Source organism: Coregonus lavaretus (genome assembly GCF_964263955.1).
Source record: "Coregonus lavaretus genome assembly, contig: HAP1_SCAFFOLD_968, whole genome shotgun sequence".
Classification (NCBI taxonomy): domain Eukaryota; kingdom Metazoa; phylum Chordata; class Actinopteri; order Salmoniformes; family Salmonidae; genus Coregonus; species Coregonus lavaretus.
In genome coordinates this window covers 61,764-77,059 of record NW_028160533.1, presented here as the reverse complement: position 1 = coordinate 77,059, position 15,296 = coordinate 61,764, and the positions used below count along the sequence as shown (strand labels likewise).

General features: G+C 47.3%; 1 protein-coding gene across 1 annotated transcript in view; it reads left to right on the top strand.

Annotated features, from left to right (window-relative positions):
* Positions 1–14,116, top strand: part of LOC311121690 (uncharacterized protein) — a 63,676-nt gene extending 49,560 nt beyond the window's left edge. Inside the window, exons 21-25 of the mRNA XM_084196148.1 lie at positions 1,465–4,101; positions 8,413–8,592; positions 8,794–8,853; positions 9,110–9,187; positions 12,369–14,116. Of these exons, the coding sequence (XP_084052274.1) occupies positions 1,465–4,101; positions 8,413–8,592; positions 8,794–8,853; positions 9,110–9,187; positions 12,369–12,590 (3,177 nt within the window). The 3' untranslated portion in view covers positions 12,591–14,116. The remainder of the gene's footprint in view (positions 1–1,464; positions 4,102–8,412; positions 8,593–8,793; positions 8,854–9,109; positions 9,188–12,368) is intronic.
* Positions 14,117–15,296: the final 1,180 nt, after the last annotated feature.

Sequence of the window (15,296 nt, the reverse complement as noted above, 5' to 3'; positions counted from 1 at the left end):
GGATTAGAGAAGGAGAAGGAGGAGAGAGATGCAGAGCTGGAGAGACTAACCTCAGAACACAAGAGCCACCAACACAGAGAGAGAGAACTGAAGGAGGAGGGGGAGAGATGGAGGGAGAGAGCAGAGGGAGAGAGATGGCGGGAGAGAGCAGAGGAGGGAGAGAGATGGAGGGAGAGAGCAGAGGAGGGAGAGAGATGGAGGGAGAAAGCAGAGGAGGGAGAGAGATGGAGGCAGAAAGCAGAGGAGGGAGAGAGATGGAGGGAGAGAGCAGAGGAAGAGAGATGGCGGGAGAGAGCAGAGGAGGGAGAGAGATGGAGGGAGAGAGCAGAGGAGGGAGAGAGATGGAGGGAGAAAGCAGAGGAGGGAGAGAGATGGAGGGAGAGAGCAGAGGAGGGAGAGAGAGAAAATGAGAGACTGAGTCAGAGGCTCACTGAAAAAGAGAAGAATGCCAGTGAACAACTAAAGGCTGTTAAAAGAGAGGGTGAGAATGTAGCGGAACAACTGAAAAAGAAGGAGGTCGAGGGAAGGAAGAGATTAGAGGAGATAGAGGAGCTGAAAACTAGAATGATCTCACTGGAGGAAGACAGAGGCTATCTGGAGAGGGACAGGGATGAAATGAGTCAGAGGTTTAAAGAAAGACAGAAGAAAGAGAGTGAACAACTGAAAGCCACAAGAAGAGAGATGGAGAAGGTGGCAGAACTTCTGAGAAAGAGTGAGGAGGAGAGTACAGAGCTGAAAGCCATGGTCATCTCTCTGGAGGAAGAGTTAAAGGACATTGAGATATTAAAGGGAAACCTTCTGGCTTTAGAAGAGGCCAACACCAAACTCAGGGACAGGGAGATGGAGGAAGAGGAGAAGAGAGGAAAGAGAGAGGCAGAAGAGAGGGAGAGAGTGGAGAGACTGAAAGGAGAGCTGGCACAGAAAGACGTCGAGGTACAGGATCTCCGGAGCAGGATGGAGGGATTAGAGAAGGAGAAGGAGGAGAGAGATGCAGAGCTGGAGAGACTAACCTTAGAACACAAGAGCCACCAACACAGAGAGAGAGAACTGAAGGAGGAGGGGGAGAGATGGAGGGAGAGAGCAGAGGAGGGGGAGAGATGGAGGGAGAGAGCAGAGGGAGAGAGATGGAGGGAGAGAGCAGAGGAGGGGGAGAGATGGAGGGAGAGAGCAGAGGAGGGAGAGAGTTGGAGGGAGAGAGCAGAGGAGGGAGAGAGATGGAGGGAGAGAGCAGAGGAGGGAGAGAGATGGAGGGAGAGAGCAGAGGAGGGAGAGAGATGGAGGGAGAGAGCAGAGGAGGGAGAGAGATGGAGGGAGAGAGCAGAGGAAGAGAGATGGCGGGAGAGAGCAGAGGAGGGAGAGAGATGGAGGGAGAGAGCAGAGGAGGGAGAGAGATGGCGGGAGAAAGCAGAGGAGGGAGAGAGATGGAGGGAGAGAGCAGAGGAAGAGAGATGGCGGGAGAGAGCAGAGGAGGGAGAGAGATGGAGGGAGAGAGCAGAGGAGGGGGAGAGATGGAGGGAGAGAGCAGAGGAGGGAGAGAGATGGAGGGAGAGAGCAGAGGAGGGAGAGAGAGAAAATGAGAGACTGAGTCAGAGGCTCACTGAAAAAGAGAAGAATGCCAGTGAACAACTAAAGGCTGTTAAAAGAGAGGGTGAGAATGTAGCGGAACAACTGAAAAAGAAGGAGGTCGAGGGAAGGAAGAGATTAGAGGAGATAGAGGAGCTGAAAACTAGAATGATCTCACTGGAGGAAGACAGAGACTATCTGGAGGCAGAACTGAAGAAAACGGAACTATTGGAGAAAAAAATGGTTGGCGTGGAGAGAGAGAACTCACAGCTGAGAGAGAGGGAGAGAGTGAAATACCAGGAGGAGAGTCTGAGAAAGAGGTGGAGGGAGTCTGAGGGAAGGGAGAGAGAGGAGAGAATGAGAGAAAAGCTGGAGCAAAGCGAAGGGGAGGTTGAGGTCCTGAGAGTGAAGTTGATTGTCTTAGAAGAAGACAGGGATTGGGGGAAGAGAGAGCAACAGAAACTAGAGGGGAAGATGAGGGAAAGAGAAGTGGAGCTAGAGAAACTGTGGGGGACACTGAGAGAAAAGGAGGAGGAGAGACTGAGGGAGGAGGAAGAGGCAGGGGCTAGGTTACAGCAGAGAGAGGAAGAGTTGAGGAATCTGAAAGACAGAATGCACCAGTCAGAGCTCTCAGAGAAACATATCTCAGACCTACTGACAGAGACTGAGTCTTTACTAGAGACAGAGAGGAGTCAGGGCAGAGAGAGGGCCAAGGAGGAGAGGGAGAGAGAGCGAGAACGGGCACAGGAAACAGAGGAGAACAATGAAAGACTGGAAGATGAGGTGAAGAAATGGAAAGAAAGAGTGGAGGAACGGATAAGAGAAGTAGGAAGGCTCTCACAGCTCCTGGAGGAGAGAGAGGAGGAGGTGGAGGACTTTAGGGTGAGAGCGGTAGAGAGAGAGAGACAGAAGGAGGAGCTGAAAAGGAGTGAGGAGGAGAGGGAGAGACAGGAGGTCGTGTTGAGGAGGAACCAGGAGGAAAGGGAATGGTTGGGTGCCCAGCTGAGAGAGGAGCAGGCGGAGAGAGAGAGACTGAGGTCCAGACTAGAGGAGGTGCAGAGACAACGCCTCCTGCAGGAGGAGAGAGGAGGTCGCGTGGAGAGGCTGGGGGCTCAGGTTAATGCCCTGGAGGAGGAGAGAGACCGCCTCCTAGCTGAGATCAGGAAGAAGGAGAGAGAAGCTGGGAGCCTGAAGGACGAGACTCACAGAGAGAGGAGAGAGAAGGAGAGGAATGGTGCCTCACTGAGGAGGATGGAGGAGGAGTTGAAGGAGAGCAGGGAGGCGCTGGCCCTCAGTCTGGCCACCCTGAAGGAGCAGGAGAGAAGCAGGAAGGAGGTGCAGGAGAAGGAGGAGGACAACCAGAAGATGAGAGAGGGGCTGAAGACAGCCATGCAGGAGATGGCTACCCTGAACCAGCTGCTGGAGGAGAGCCACATCGAGGGGGAGAGGCTAAGGAGCCTCCTGCAGGAGAGGAAAGAGGAGGTGGTGAGGAGCAGGGAGGAGAGCCTGCGTGCCGCCCGGGGAGAGGTGGAGGAGCTGCGAGGGAGGACCAGGGCTGTGGAGCAGGAGAAGAGGGAGGTGGAGAGGAAGCTCAGAGCCAGAGAGGAGGAGCTGGAGGAGGCAGTGAGAGAGAAGGAGAGGAGACAGAAGGAGGTGGAAGAGGTGTTGGGAGAGAAGGAGGCTGAGCTGACCACCGCAAGGGCCAGACTGGATGTCTTGGAGGAACAGAGGACAGAGCTCAGCTGTCTGGCTGCCGAGAAAAGTCAGGAAGTTACACAGCTGAGAGAGAGGATCAGAGAGGTGGAGGGAGAGAGAGAAGAGAAGAAGAGAGAGATTGAGAGGCTTCAGCGGAAGATCGAGACGTTGAGACAGGAAGTGGAGGATAGGAGGGAGAGCCTGAGGCGTGTAGAGTTAGTCACAGACATGCTGAGAGAGAAGGAGACAGAGCTGGAGAGGCTGAGAGAGAAGGAGACTGAGCTGGAGAGGCTGAGAGAGAAAGAGAAACTGGAGGAGAGGAAGAGCGACTCAGAGGACGTGAAACTACAGATAAAGAGTATGGAGAAAGAAGAGACAGATGGACAGAGGCGACTGAGAGAGCCTGGGGAACAAAGGGAGACGACAGACCAGAAGAGAGGAGAAGGAAGTCAGGAGGGTCCAGGAAAAGAGGTCTGGCTTCAGGAGGAGGTAGTTACTCTGAGGAAGAGATTGTCATCCCTGCTCCTGGAGAGAGAGGAGAGCCAGGAGAGCCTTAGACTGTTGAGACAGAGAGAAGAGGAGAGCCAGGAGAGCCTTAGACTGTTGAGACAGAGAGAAGAGGAGAGCCAGGATAGCCTTAGACTGTTGAGACAGAGAGAAGAGGAGAGTCTTAGACTGTTGAGACAGAGAGAGACGGAGCTTTACACCCTGAGAGAGAGAGTAGAGGAACTAGGTAAGGACAGAGACCGTGTCACAGCTGCCCTGGAGAAGACTGAGGCTGCCATGATTGGCTACCGGGACAGAGCCCACCAACAGGAGCAGAGCAGGGGGGCGGGCTCTGAGGTTAGTACACCTCCTCTCTATGGCTGCGCCCCAATTGGTCCCTATGGGCTCTGGTCAGAAGTAGTGCACTACATAGAGAATAGGGTGCCTGATCCCCTATATAGGGCACTACCTGACACCTGATCCCCTATATAGTGCACTACTTTTGACCGGGGCCCATGTCTTGTATTAACATGTCAGCTGTAATAACTCCCCAAGAGACATTATAACTCCCCAAGAGACATTATAACTCCCCAAGAGACCTTATAACTCCCCAAGAGACATTATAACTCCCCAAGAGACCTTATAACTCCCCAAGAGACATTATAACTCCCCAAGAGACCTTATAACTCCCCAAGAGACCTTATAACTCCCCAAGAGACCTTATAACTCCCCAAGAGACCTTATAACTCCCCAAGAGACCCTATAACTCCCCAAGAGACCTTATAACTCCCCAAGAGACATTATAACTCCCCAAGAGACCTTATAACTCCCCAAGAGACATTATAACTCCCCAAGAGACATTATAACTCCCCAAGAGACCTTATAACTCCCCAAGAGACATTATAACTCCCCAAGAGACCTTATAACTCCCCAAGAGACCTTATAACTCCCCAAGAGACCTTATAACTCCCCAAGAGACATTATAACTCCCCAAGAGACATTATAACTCCCCAAGAGACCTTATAACTCCCCAAGAGACCTTATAACTCCCCAAGAGACATTATAACTCCCCAAGAGACCTTATAACTCCCCAAGAGACATTATAACTCCCCAAGAGACCTTATAACTCCCCAAGAGACATTATAACTCCCCAAGAGACCTTATAACTCCCCAAGAGACATTATAACTCCCCAAGAGACCTTATAACTCCCCAAGAGACATTATAACATTATTATCCTGACTAACTTACCCTCTAAATACACCTCCGCTGTCTTCAACCAGGATCTCAGCGATCACTGCCTTACTGCCTGCGTCCGTAACGGGTCCACGGTCAAACGACCGCCCCCCCACCCCGCTTCTCCTTCATACAAATTCAGACAGCTGATGTTCTGAAAGAGCTGCAAAATCTGGACCCCTACAAATCAGCTGGGCTAGACAATCTGGACCCTTTCTTTCTAAAACTAGCCGCCGAACTTGTTGCAACCCCTATTACTAGCCTGTTCAACCTCTCTTTCGTATCATCGGAGATCACCAGAGATTGGAAAGCTGCCGCGGTCATCCCCCTCTTCAAAGGGGGTGACACTCTAGATCCAAACTGTTACAGACCTATATCCATCCTGCCCTGCCTTTCAAAAGTTTTTGAAAGCCAAGTTAACAAACAGATCACCAACCATTTCGAATCCCACCGTACCTTCTCCGCTATGCAATCCGGTTTCCGAGCTGGTCATGGGTGCACCTCAGCCACGCTCAAGATCCTAAACGATATTATAACCGCGATCGATAATAGACAGTACTGTGCAGCCGTCTTCATCTACCAGGCCAAGGCTTTCGACTCTGTCAACCACCGCATTCTTATTGGCAGACTAAATAGCCTTGGTTTCTCAAATGACTGCCTCGCCTGGTTCACCAACTACTTCTCAGATAGAGTTCAGTGTGTCAAATCGGAGGGCCTGTTGTCTGGACCTCTGGCCGTCTCGGCTTCCTATTTCGCAACGAAGCCTCCTTCACTCATGCTGCCAAACAATGCCCTCGTAAAACTGACTATCCTACCGATCCTTGACTTCGGCGATGTCATTTACAAAATAGCCTCCAACACTCTACTCAGCAGATTGGATGTAGTCTATCACAGTGCCATCCGTTTTTGTCACCAAAGCCCCATATACTACCCACCACTGTGACCTGTACGCTCTCGTTGGCTGGCCCTCACTACATATTCGTCGCCAAACCCACTGGCTCCAGGTCATCTATAAATCACTGCTAGGCAAATCCCCGTCTTATCTTAGCTCATTAGTCACCATAGCAGCACCCACCCATAGTATGCGCTCCAGCAGGTACAGTGGGGAGAACAAGTATTTGATCCACTGCCGATTTTGCAGGTTTTCCTACTTACAAAGCATGTAGAGGTCTGTCATTTTTATCATAGGTACACTTCAACTGTGAGAGACGGAATCTAAAACAAAAATCCAGAAAATCACATTGTCTGATTTTTAAGTAATTAATTTGCATTTTATTGCATGACATAAGTATTTGATCACCTACCAACCTGTAAGAATTCCGGCTCTCACAGACCTGTTAGTTTTTCTTTAAGAAGCCCTCCTGTTCTCCACTCATTACCTGTATTAACTGCACCTGTTTGAACTCGTTACCTGTATAAAAGACACCTGTCCACACACTCAATCAAACAGACTCCAACCTCTCCACAATGGCCAAGACCAGAGAGCTATGTAAGGACATCAGGGATAAAATTGTAGACCTGCACAAGGCTGGGATGGGCTACAGGACAATAGGCAAGCAGCTTGGTGAGAAGGCAACAACTGTTGGCGCAATTATTAGAAAATGGAAGAAGTTCAAGATGACGGTCAATCACCCTCGGTCTGGGGCTCCATGCAAGATCTTGCCTCGTGGGGCATCAATGATCATGAGGAAGGTGAGGGATCAGCCCAGAACTACACGGCAGGACCTGGTCAATGACCTGAAGAGAGCTGGGACCACAGTCTCAAAGAAAACCATTAGTAACACACTACGCCGTCATGGATTAAAATCCTGCAGCGCACGCAAGGTCCCCCTGCTCAAGCCAGCGCATGTCCAGGCCCGTCTGAAGTTTGCCAATGACCATCTGGATGATCCAGAGGAGGAATGGGAGAAGGTCATGTGGTCTGATGAGACAAAAATAGAGCTTTTTGGTCTAAACTCCACTCGCCATGTTTGGAGGAAGAAGAAGGATGAGTACAACCGCAAGAACACCATCCCAACCGTGAATCATGGAGGTGGAAACATCATTCTCTGGGGATGCTTTTCTGCAAAGGGGACAGGATGACTGCACCGGATTGAGGGGAGGATGGATGGGGCCATGTATCGCGAGATCTTGGCCAACAACCTCCTTCCCTCAGTAAGAGCATTGAAGATGGGTCGTGGCTGGGTCTTCCAGCATGACAACGACCCGAAACACACAGCCAGGGCAACTAAGGAGTGGCTCCGTAAGAAGCATCTCAAGGTCCTGGAGTGGCCTAGCCAGTCTCCAGACCTGAACCCAATAGAAAATCTTTGGAGGGAGCTGAAAGTCCGTATTGCCCAGCGACAGCCCCGAAACCTGAAGAATCTGGAGAAGGTCTGTATGGAGGAGTGGGCCAAAATCCCTGCTGCAGTGTGTGCAAACCTGGTCAAGACCTACAGGAAACGTATGATCTCTGTAATTGCAAACAAAGGTTTCTGTACCAAATATTAAGTTCTGCTTTTCTGATGTATCAAATACTTATGTCATGCAATAAAATGCAAATTAATTACTTAAAAATCATACGATGTGATTTTCTGGATTTTTGTCTTAGATTCCGTCTCTCACAGTTGAAGTGTACCTATGATAAAAATTACAGACCTCTACATGCTTTGTAAGTAGGAAAACGGCAGTGTATCAAATACTTCTTCTCCCCACTGTATATCTCACTGGTCATCCCCAAAGCCAACACCTCCTTTGGCCGCCATTCCTTCCAGTTCTCTGCTGCCAATGACTGGAACGAACTGCAAAAATCTCTGAAGCTGGAGACTCTTATCTCCCTTAATAACTTTAAGCATCAGTTGTCAGAGCACCTTACCGATCACTGCACCTGTACACAGCCCATCTGTAATTAGCCCACCCAACTACCTCATCCCCATATTGTTATTTATTTTGCTCATTTGCACCCCAGTATCTCTATTTGCACATCATCTCTTGCACATCTAGCATTTCAGTGTTAATACTAAATTATAATTATTTTGCACTATGGCCTATTTATTGCCTTACCTCCATAACTTGCAACATTTGCACAGACTGTATATATATTTTCTGTTGTATTTTTGACTTTATGTTTTGTTTTACCCCATATGTAACTCTGTGTTGTTTTTATCGCACTGCTTTGCTTTATCTTGGCCAGGTCGCAGTTGTAAATGAGAACTTGTTCTCAACTGGCCTACCTGGTTAAATAAAGGTGAAATAAAAAAATAACTCCCCAAGAGACATTATAACTCCCCAAGAGACATTATAACTCCCCAAGAGACATTTAGCAGTTTTCCAGTTGTGAGCAGCGATTGAGTGTCTGTCTGGTGAGTCTGACCTGTCTGCCCATACTGGAGACAGTAGTGCTGTACAATTCAGTACACGACCCTGGTGTTAAGGAGTGTCTGTCTGTCCTGCAGAGGGCCGTGGCCCAGATAGAGATAGACCCTGTGATCCAGGAACGTCTGTCTGTCCTGCAGAGGGCCGTGGCCCAGCTAGAGATAACCAACAGACGGCTACAGAGGAGGAACACACAACTGGAACAACGCACTGACAGACTAAAGACTGAGAGGAAGCACCTTAGAGAGATGCTAACACAGGTATTGTACTGTACCTCCTCATTTCTACCGTATTTACCTGCAGAACTAAAGGCTAAATCAATCCTCAATTGACCTGATTTCGGATCCCGAATAGAAAGGAGGTGCCCTCACACTTGCCCGTTTTATAGTCCCAGACTTGGAGAATTCAGACCAGTAACCTTACTATATAGAATGATACTTCTGATGTGGTTTGTTTTCAAGGTGGAGAGAGGATCATCACATAATCAGTTGTCCTCCAGCAGCCCCAGAGACAGAGCTCAGGTTGGTCATCAGCCATCAGCCATCAGCCATCTACTAACTGCTCTAGTGATGTCATGTCATTAGCAGTTACAACTCAATGTCCCGCTACAGTGCAGTTGGACTGCACCCAATAACCGATCTACAAATCACTTTGCATCCCAAATAACTTCAGTAATTATGTGATTGGCAAATCTGCACGGAGGCTTACTCAGGATAATCCCCTGTAATGTGCTGAATATAGACAGAGCATTCATTTCCTTTCTCTTCTGCACGGCAGGAGTCCAGGGGCTTGGTTGGTCTTGAAACAGAGGAGTTGGAACACTTAAGGACCAAGGTGAAGGAACTAGAGGATCAGGTAGGTCACCACGGCTGTGTCCCGAATGGTACCCTGTTCCCTTAGGCGCTTAAACACAGCAGTGTTCTAGAGTATTGGACCGTTGCTTTCGTAGTTTTGGAATTCTCAGCGCGCCTCAAGCAATTTCTCCAACCGTCTCCACATTCAAAAGAATAGAACCCGTGTACACAGAGGTTGTGTATTTTGGGGAGGTGCACGGTCGGTGGTCTCAGAGATACACTACCAGTCAAAAGTATGGACACCTACTCATTCAAGGGTTTTTCTTTATTTTTACTATTTTCTACATTGTAGAATAATAGTGAAGACATCAAAACTATGACATAACACATATGGAATCATGTAGTAACCAAAAAAGTGTTAAACAAATCAAAATATATTTTATATTTGAGATTCTTCAAATAGCCACCCTTTGCCTTGATGACAGCTTTGCACACTCTTGGCATTCTCTCAAACAGCTTCATGAGGTAGTCACCTGGAATGCATTTCAATTAACAGGTGTGCCTTCTTAAAAGTTAATTTGTGGAAGTTCTTTCCTTCTCAATGCGTTTGAGCCAATCAGTTGTGTTGTGACAAGGTAGGGGTGGTATACAGAAGATAGCCCTATTTGGTAAAAGACCAAGTCCATATTATGGCAAGAACAGCTCAAATAAGCAAAGAGAAACAACAGTACATCATTACTTTAAGACATGAAGGTCAGTCAATTCGGAAAATGTCAAGAACTTTGAAGGTTTCTTCAAGTGCAGTCGCAAAAACCATCAAGCGCTATGATGAAACTGGCTCTCATGAGGACCGCCACAGGAATGGAAGACCCAGAGTTACCTCCGCTACAGAGGATAAGTTCATTAGAGTTACCAGACTCAGAAATTGCAGCCCAAATAAATGCTTCACAGAGTTCAAGTAACAGACACATTTCAACATCAACTGTTCAGAGGAGACTGTGTGAATCAGGCCTTCATGGTCGAATTGCTGCAAAGAAACCACTACTAAAGGACACCAATAAGAAGAAGTGACTTGCTTGGGCCAAGAAACACGAGCAATGGACATTGGACCAGTGGAAATGTGTCCTTTGGTCTGGAGTCCAAATGTGAGATTTTTGGTTCCAGCCGGCGTGTATTTGTGAGATGCGGTGTGGGTGAACGGATGATCTCCGCATGTGTAGCTCCCACCGTAAAGCATGGAGGAGGAGGTGGTATGGTGTGGGGGTGCTTTGCTGGTGACACTGTCTGTGATTTATTTAGAATTCAAGGCACACTTAACCAGCGTGGCTACCACAGCATTCTGCAGCGATACGCCATCCCATCTGGTTTGGGCTTAGTGGGACTATCATTTGTTTTTCAACAGGACAATGACCCAACAAATCAAATCAAATTGTATTTGTCACATACGCGTGTTTAGCAGATGTTATTGTGGGTGTAGCGAAATGCTTGTGCTTCTAGCTCCGACAGTGCAGTAATATCTAACAAGTAATATCTAACAATTTCACAACATATCCCCAATACACACAAATCTAGTAAGGAATGGAATTTAAGAATATATACATATATGGACAAGCAATGACAGAGCGGCATGGACTAAGATACAGTAGAATATTATAGAATAGAATGCAGTATATACATATGAGATGAGTAGTGCAAGATATGTAAACATTATTAAAGTGACTAGTGTTCCATTTCTTAAAGTGGCCAGTGATTGCAATAGGCAGCAGCAGCCTCTAGTGTGCTAGTGATGGCTATTTAACAGTCTGATGGCCTTGAGATAGAAGCTGTTTTTCATTCTCTCGGTCCCAGCTTTGATGTGGTCCTCTGTAGCTCAGCTGGTAGAGCACGGCGCTTGTAACGCTAAGGTAGTGGGTTCGATCCCCGGGACCACCCATACACAAAAAACTAATAATGTATGCACGCATGACTGTAAGTCGCTTTGGATAAAAGCGTCTGCTAAATGGCTTATTATTATATTATTATGCACCTGTACTGACCTCGCCTTCTGGATGATAGCGGGGTGAACAGGCAGTGGCTCGGGTGGTTGATGTCCTTGATGATCTTTTTGGCCTTCCTGTGACATCGGGTGCACTAGGTTTCTTGGAGGGCGGGTAGTTTGCCCCCGGTAATGCGTTCGGCAGACCGCACCACCCTCTGGAGAGCCCTGCGGTTGCGGGTGGTGCAGTTGCCATACCAGGCAGTGATACAGCCCGACAGGATTCTCTCAATTGTGCATCTGTAAAAGTTAGTGAGGGTTTTAGGTGCCAAGACAAATTTCTTCAGCCTCCCGAGGTTGAAGAGGCTCTGTTGTGCCTTCTTCACCACACTGTCTGCGTGGATGGACCATTTCAGTTTGTCAGTGATGTGTACGCCAAGGAACTTGAAGCTTTCCACCTTCTCCACTGCTGTCCCGTCGATGTGGATAGGGGTGTGCACCCTCTGCTGTTTCCTGAAGTCCACGATCATCTCCTTTGTTTTGTTGACGTTGAGTGAAAGGTTATTTTCCTGGCACCACACTCCCAGAGCCCTCACCTCCTCCCTGTAGGCGGTCTCGTCACCTCCAGGCTGTGTAAGGGCTATTTTACCAAGAAGTAGAGTGATGGAGTGCTGCATCAGATGACCTGGCCTCCACAATCCCCTGACCTCAACCCAATTGAGATGGTTTGGGATGAGTCGGACCGCAGTGTGAAGGAAAAGCAGCTAACAAGTGCTCAGCATATGTGGGAACTCCTTCAAGACTGTTGGAAAAGTATTCCAGGTGAAGCTGGTTGAGAGAATGCCAAGAGTGTGCAAAGCTGTCATCAAGGCAAAGGGTGGCTATTTGAAGAATCTCAAATCATGATTCCATATGTGTTATTTCATAGTTGTGATGTCTTCACTATTATTCTCCAATGTAGAAAATAGTAAAAAATATAGAAAAACCCTGGAATGAGTAGGTGTGTCCAAACGTTTGACTGGTACTGTGTGTCCCAATGGACCGCCAGACCATTACAGCTCTGCAGCTTTGGACTCTGAATCTTTATAGATCAGAACTACTGACCTTGATAAATTATGATTAAATAGGCTTGACAAATCAGAGTATCTCTATATATTGTATTTCTATCTATATTTCTCAAGCTTATTTAATCATAATCTATCAAGGTGATTGAACGATATAAAACCTTTATTGTTATATTAATATTGAACCTTCCCTAACCTCGCAGGTACACTACCTACAGCTGACGCTAGTCCTCGACCACCGGGAGAGGATGGAGTTCATCCAACACTCCTCCAGGAACAACCAATGGCTGGTGTCTCTTCGCCAAGACTTGACTGATTCGCTGGTGTTGGTCTCGCAGCAGCCAATCCCCTCTGTGCTGGAGTCTGAGACGCACCGCTTGGATAGGAGTGCCAGAGAGGAGGAGCTGAGATTGTCTCAGAGTTGAAGATGAAGCACAGTATGTTTGCCTCTGAAATGGCATCCTGTTGTCTTCCAGGGCTCTGGTCCAAGGTAGTGCGCTATATATGGAATAGGGTACCATTTGGGACTCACCCTATGTATACTGAACAAAAATATTAACACAACATGCAACAATTTCACTGAGTTACAATTCATATAAGGAAATCAGTCAATTGAAATAAATTCATTAGGCCCTAATCTATGGAGTTCACATGACTGGGCAGGGGTGAAGCCATGGGTGGGCCTGGGAGGGCATAGGGCCCACCCACTGGGGAGCCAGGCCCACCCACTGGGGAGCCAGGCCCAGCCACTCAGAATGAGTTTTCCCCCACAAAAGGGCTTTATTACAGACAGAAATACTCCTCAGTTTCATCAGCTGTCCGGGTGGCTGGTCTCAGATGATCCCGCGGGTGAAGAAGCCGGATGTGGCGGTCCTGGGCTGGCGTGGTTACACGTGGTCTGCGGTTGTGATGCCGGCTGGACGTACTGCCAAAATTCTCTAAAACGACGTTGGAGGCGGCTTATGGTAGAGAAAGGAACATTCAATTCTCTGGCAACAGCTCTGGTGGACATTCCTGTTGTCAGCATTCCAATTGCACGCTCCCTCAACTTGATACAGCTGTGGCATTGTGTTGTGTGACACAACTGCACATTTTAGTGACCTTTTATTGTCCCCAGCACAAGGTGCACCTGTGTAATGATCATGCTGTTTAATCAGCTTCTTGATTTGCCACCCTTTCAGGTGGATGGATTATTTTGGGAAAGAAGAAATGCTCACTAACAGGGATGTAAACCCATTAGTGTCTGTTCAGTGTAGTTATCATATACCTTTTATACATTTGAATCCGAGTTGGGGTCAATTCACTTTTCAATGTAGTCAATTCAGGAAGTGAATTGAAATTGTGCATTTTTCCAATTCATGAAAGCCCGATTCCGACTTAGGATGCCTTCTTAGTAGTTGGTATTCAGACTTACGTAATGAAGGTGCGTAACGGCCTTTGCAGGCGTGGTTCCCTTGCGATCGCTGAATACATTTAATTAAACCGCTGAAAACCCTCCCACTTGCTGGGCAACAGATTTTCTCGTGGAGTTTTCATTCAGGTTTTGAGTACATTTATCTTAAATACAATCCCTTTAAATACCTTTTTAAATAGAATTTTAGAATCCATCTAGAGAACAGGTTCAGAATATAGGGATCATTTAAATACAGTGCCTTGCAATAGTATTCAGATCCCTTGGATTACTTCACATGTTATTGTTACAAAGGATTCAAATGGATTTCATTTAACTTTTTTCTCAACAATGTACACAAACTACTCTGTCAAAGTAAAAACCAAAAATCAATATTTTTTTTACGATTATTCGAAATTAAATAACTAAAATATAGTTGTTGCATGAATATTCAGCTCTTTGAGTCAGTCCAGGTTAGACAGAATCACCTTTGGCAGCGATTACAGCTGTGAGTCTTCTTGGGTAAGTCTCTAAGAGCGTTGCACACTTGGATTGTGCAATATTAGCACATTATTACATCACATTTTATTTTCTAAATTCTTCAAACTCAAGATGTTGGGGATCATGGCTACACTGCCATTTTCAGTTCCAGGGTCAGTAGCTATATACAGTTCCAGGGTCAGTAGCTATATACAGTTCCAGGGTCAGTAGCTATATACAGTTCCAGGGTCAGTAGCTATATACAGTTCCAGGGTCAGTAGCTATATACAGTTCCAGGGTCAGTAGCTATATACAGGGACAGTTCCAGGGTCAGTAGCTATATACAGTTCCAGGGTCAGTAGCTATATACAGTTCCAGGGTCAGTAGCTATATACAGTTCCAGGGTCAGTAGCTATATACAGTTCCAGGGTCAGTAGCTATATACAGATCCAGGGTCAGTAGCTATATACAGATCCAGGGTCAGTAGCTATATACAGATCCAGGGTCAGTAGCTATATACAGTTCCAGGGTCAGTAGCTATATACAGTTCCAGGGTCAGTAGCTATATACAGTTCCAGGGTCAGTAGCTATATACAGTTCCAGGGTCAGTAGCTATATACAGATCCAGGGTCAGTAGCTATATACAGATCCAGGGTCAGTAGCTATATACAGATCCAGGGTCAGTAGCTATATACAGTTCCAGGGTCAGTAGCTATATACAGTTCCAGGGTCAGTAGCTATATACAGGGACAGTTCCAGGGTCAGTAGCTATATACAGGGTCAGTTCCAGGGTCAGTAGCTATATACAGGGTCAGTTCCAGGGTCAGTAGCTATATACAGTTCCAGGGTCAGTAGCTATATACAGGGACAGTTCCAGGGTCAGTAGCTATATACAGGGACAGTAGCTATATACAGGGTCAGTTCCAGGGTCAGTAGCTATATACAGGGACAGTTCCAGGGTCAGTAGCTATATACAGGGTCAGTTCCAGGGTCAGTAGCTATATACAGGGACAGTTCCAGGGTCAGTAGCTATATACAGGGACAGTTCCAGGGTCAGTAGCTATATACAGTTCCAGGGTCAGTAGCTATATACAGTTCCAGGGTCAGTAGCTATATACAGGGTCAGTTCCAGGGTCAGTAGCTATATACAGGGTCAGTTCCAGGGTCAGTAGCTATATACAGGGTCAGTTCCAGGGTCAGTAGCTATATACAGGGACAGTTCCAGGGTCAGTAGCTATATACAGGGACAGTTCCAGGGTCA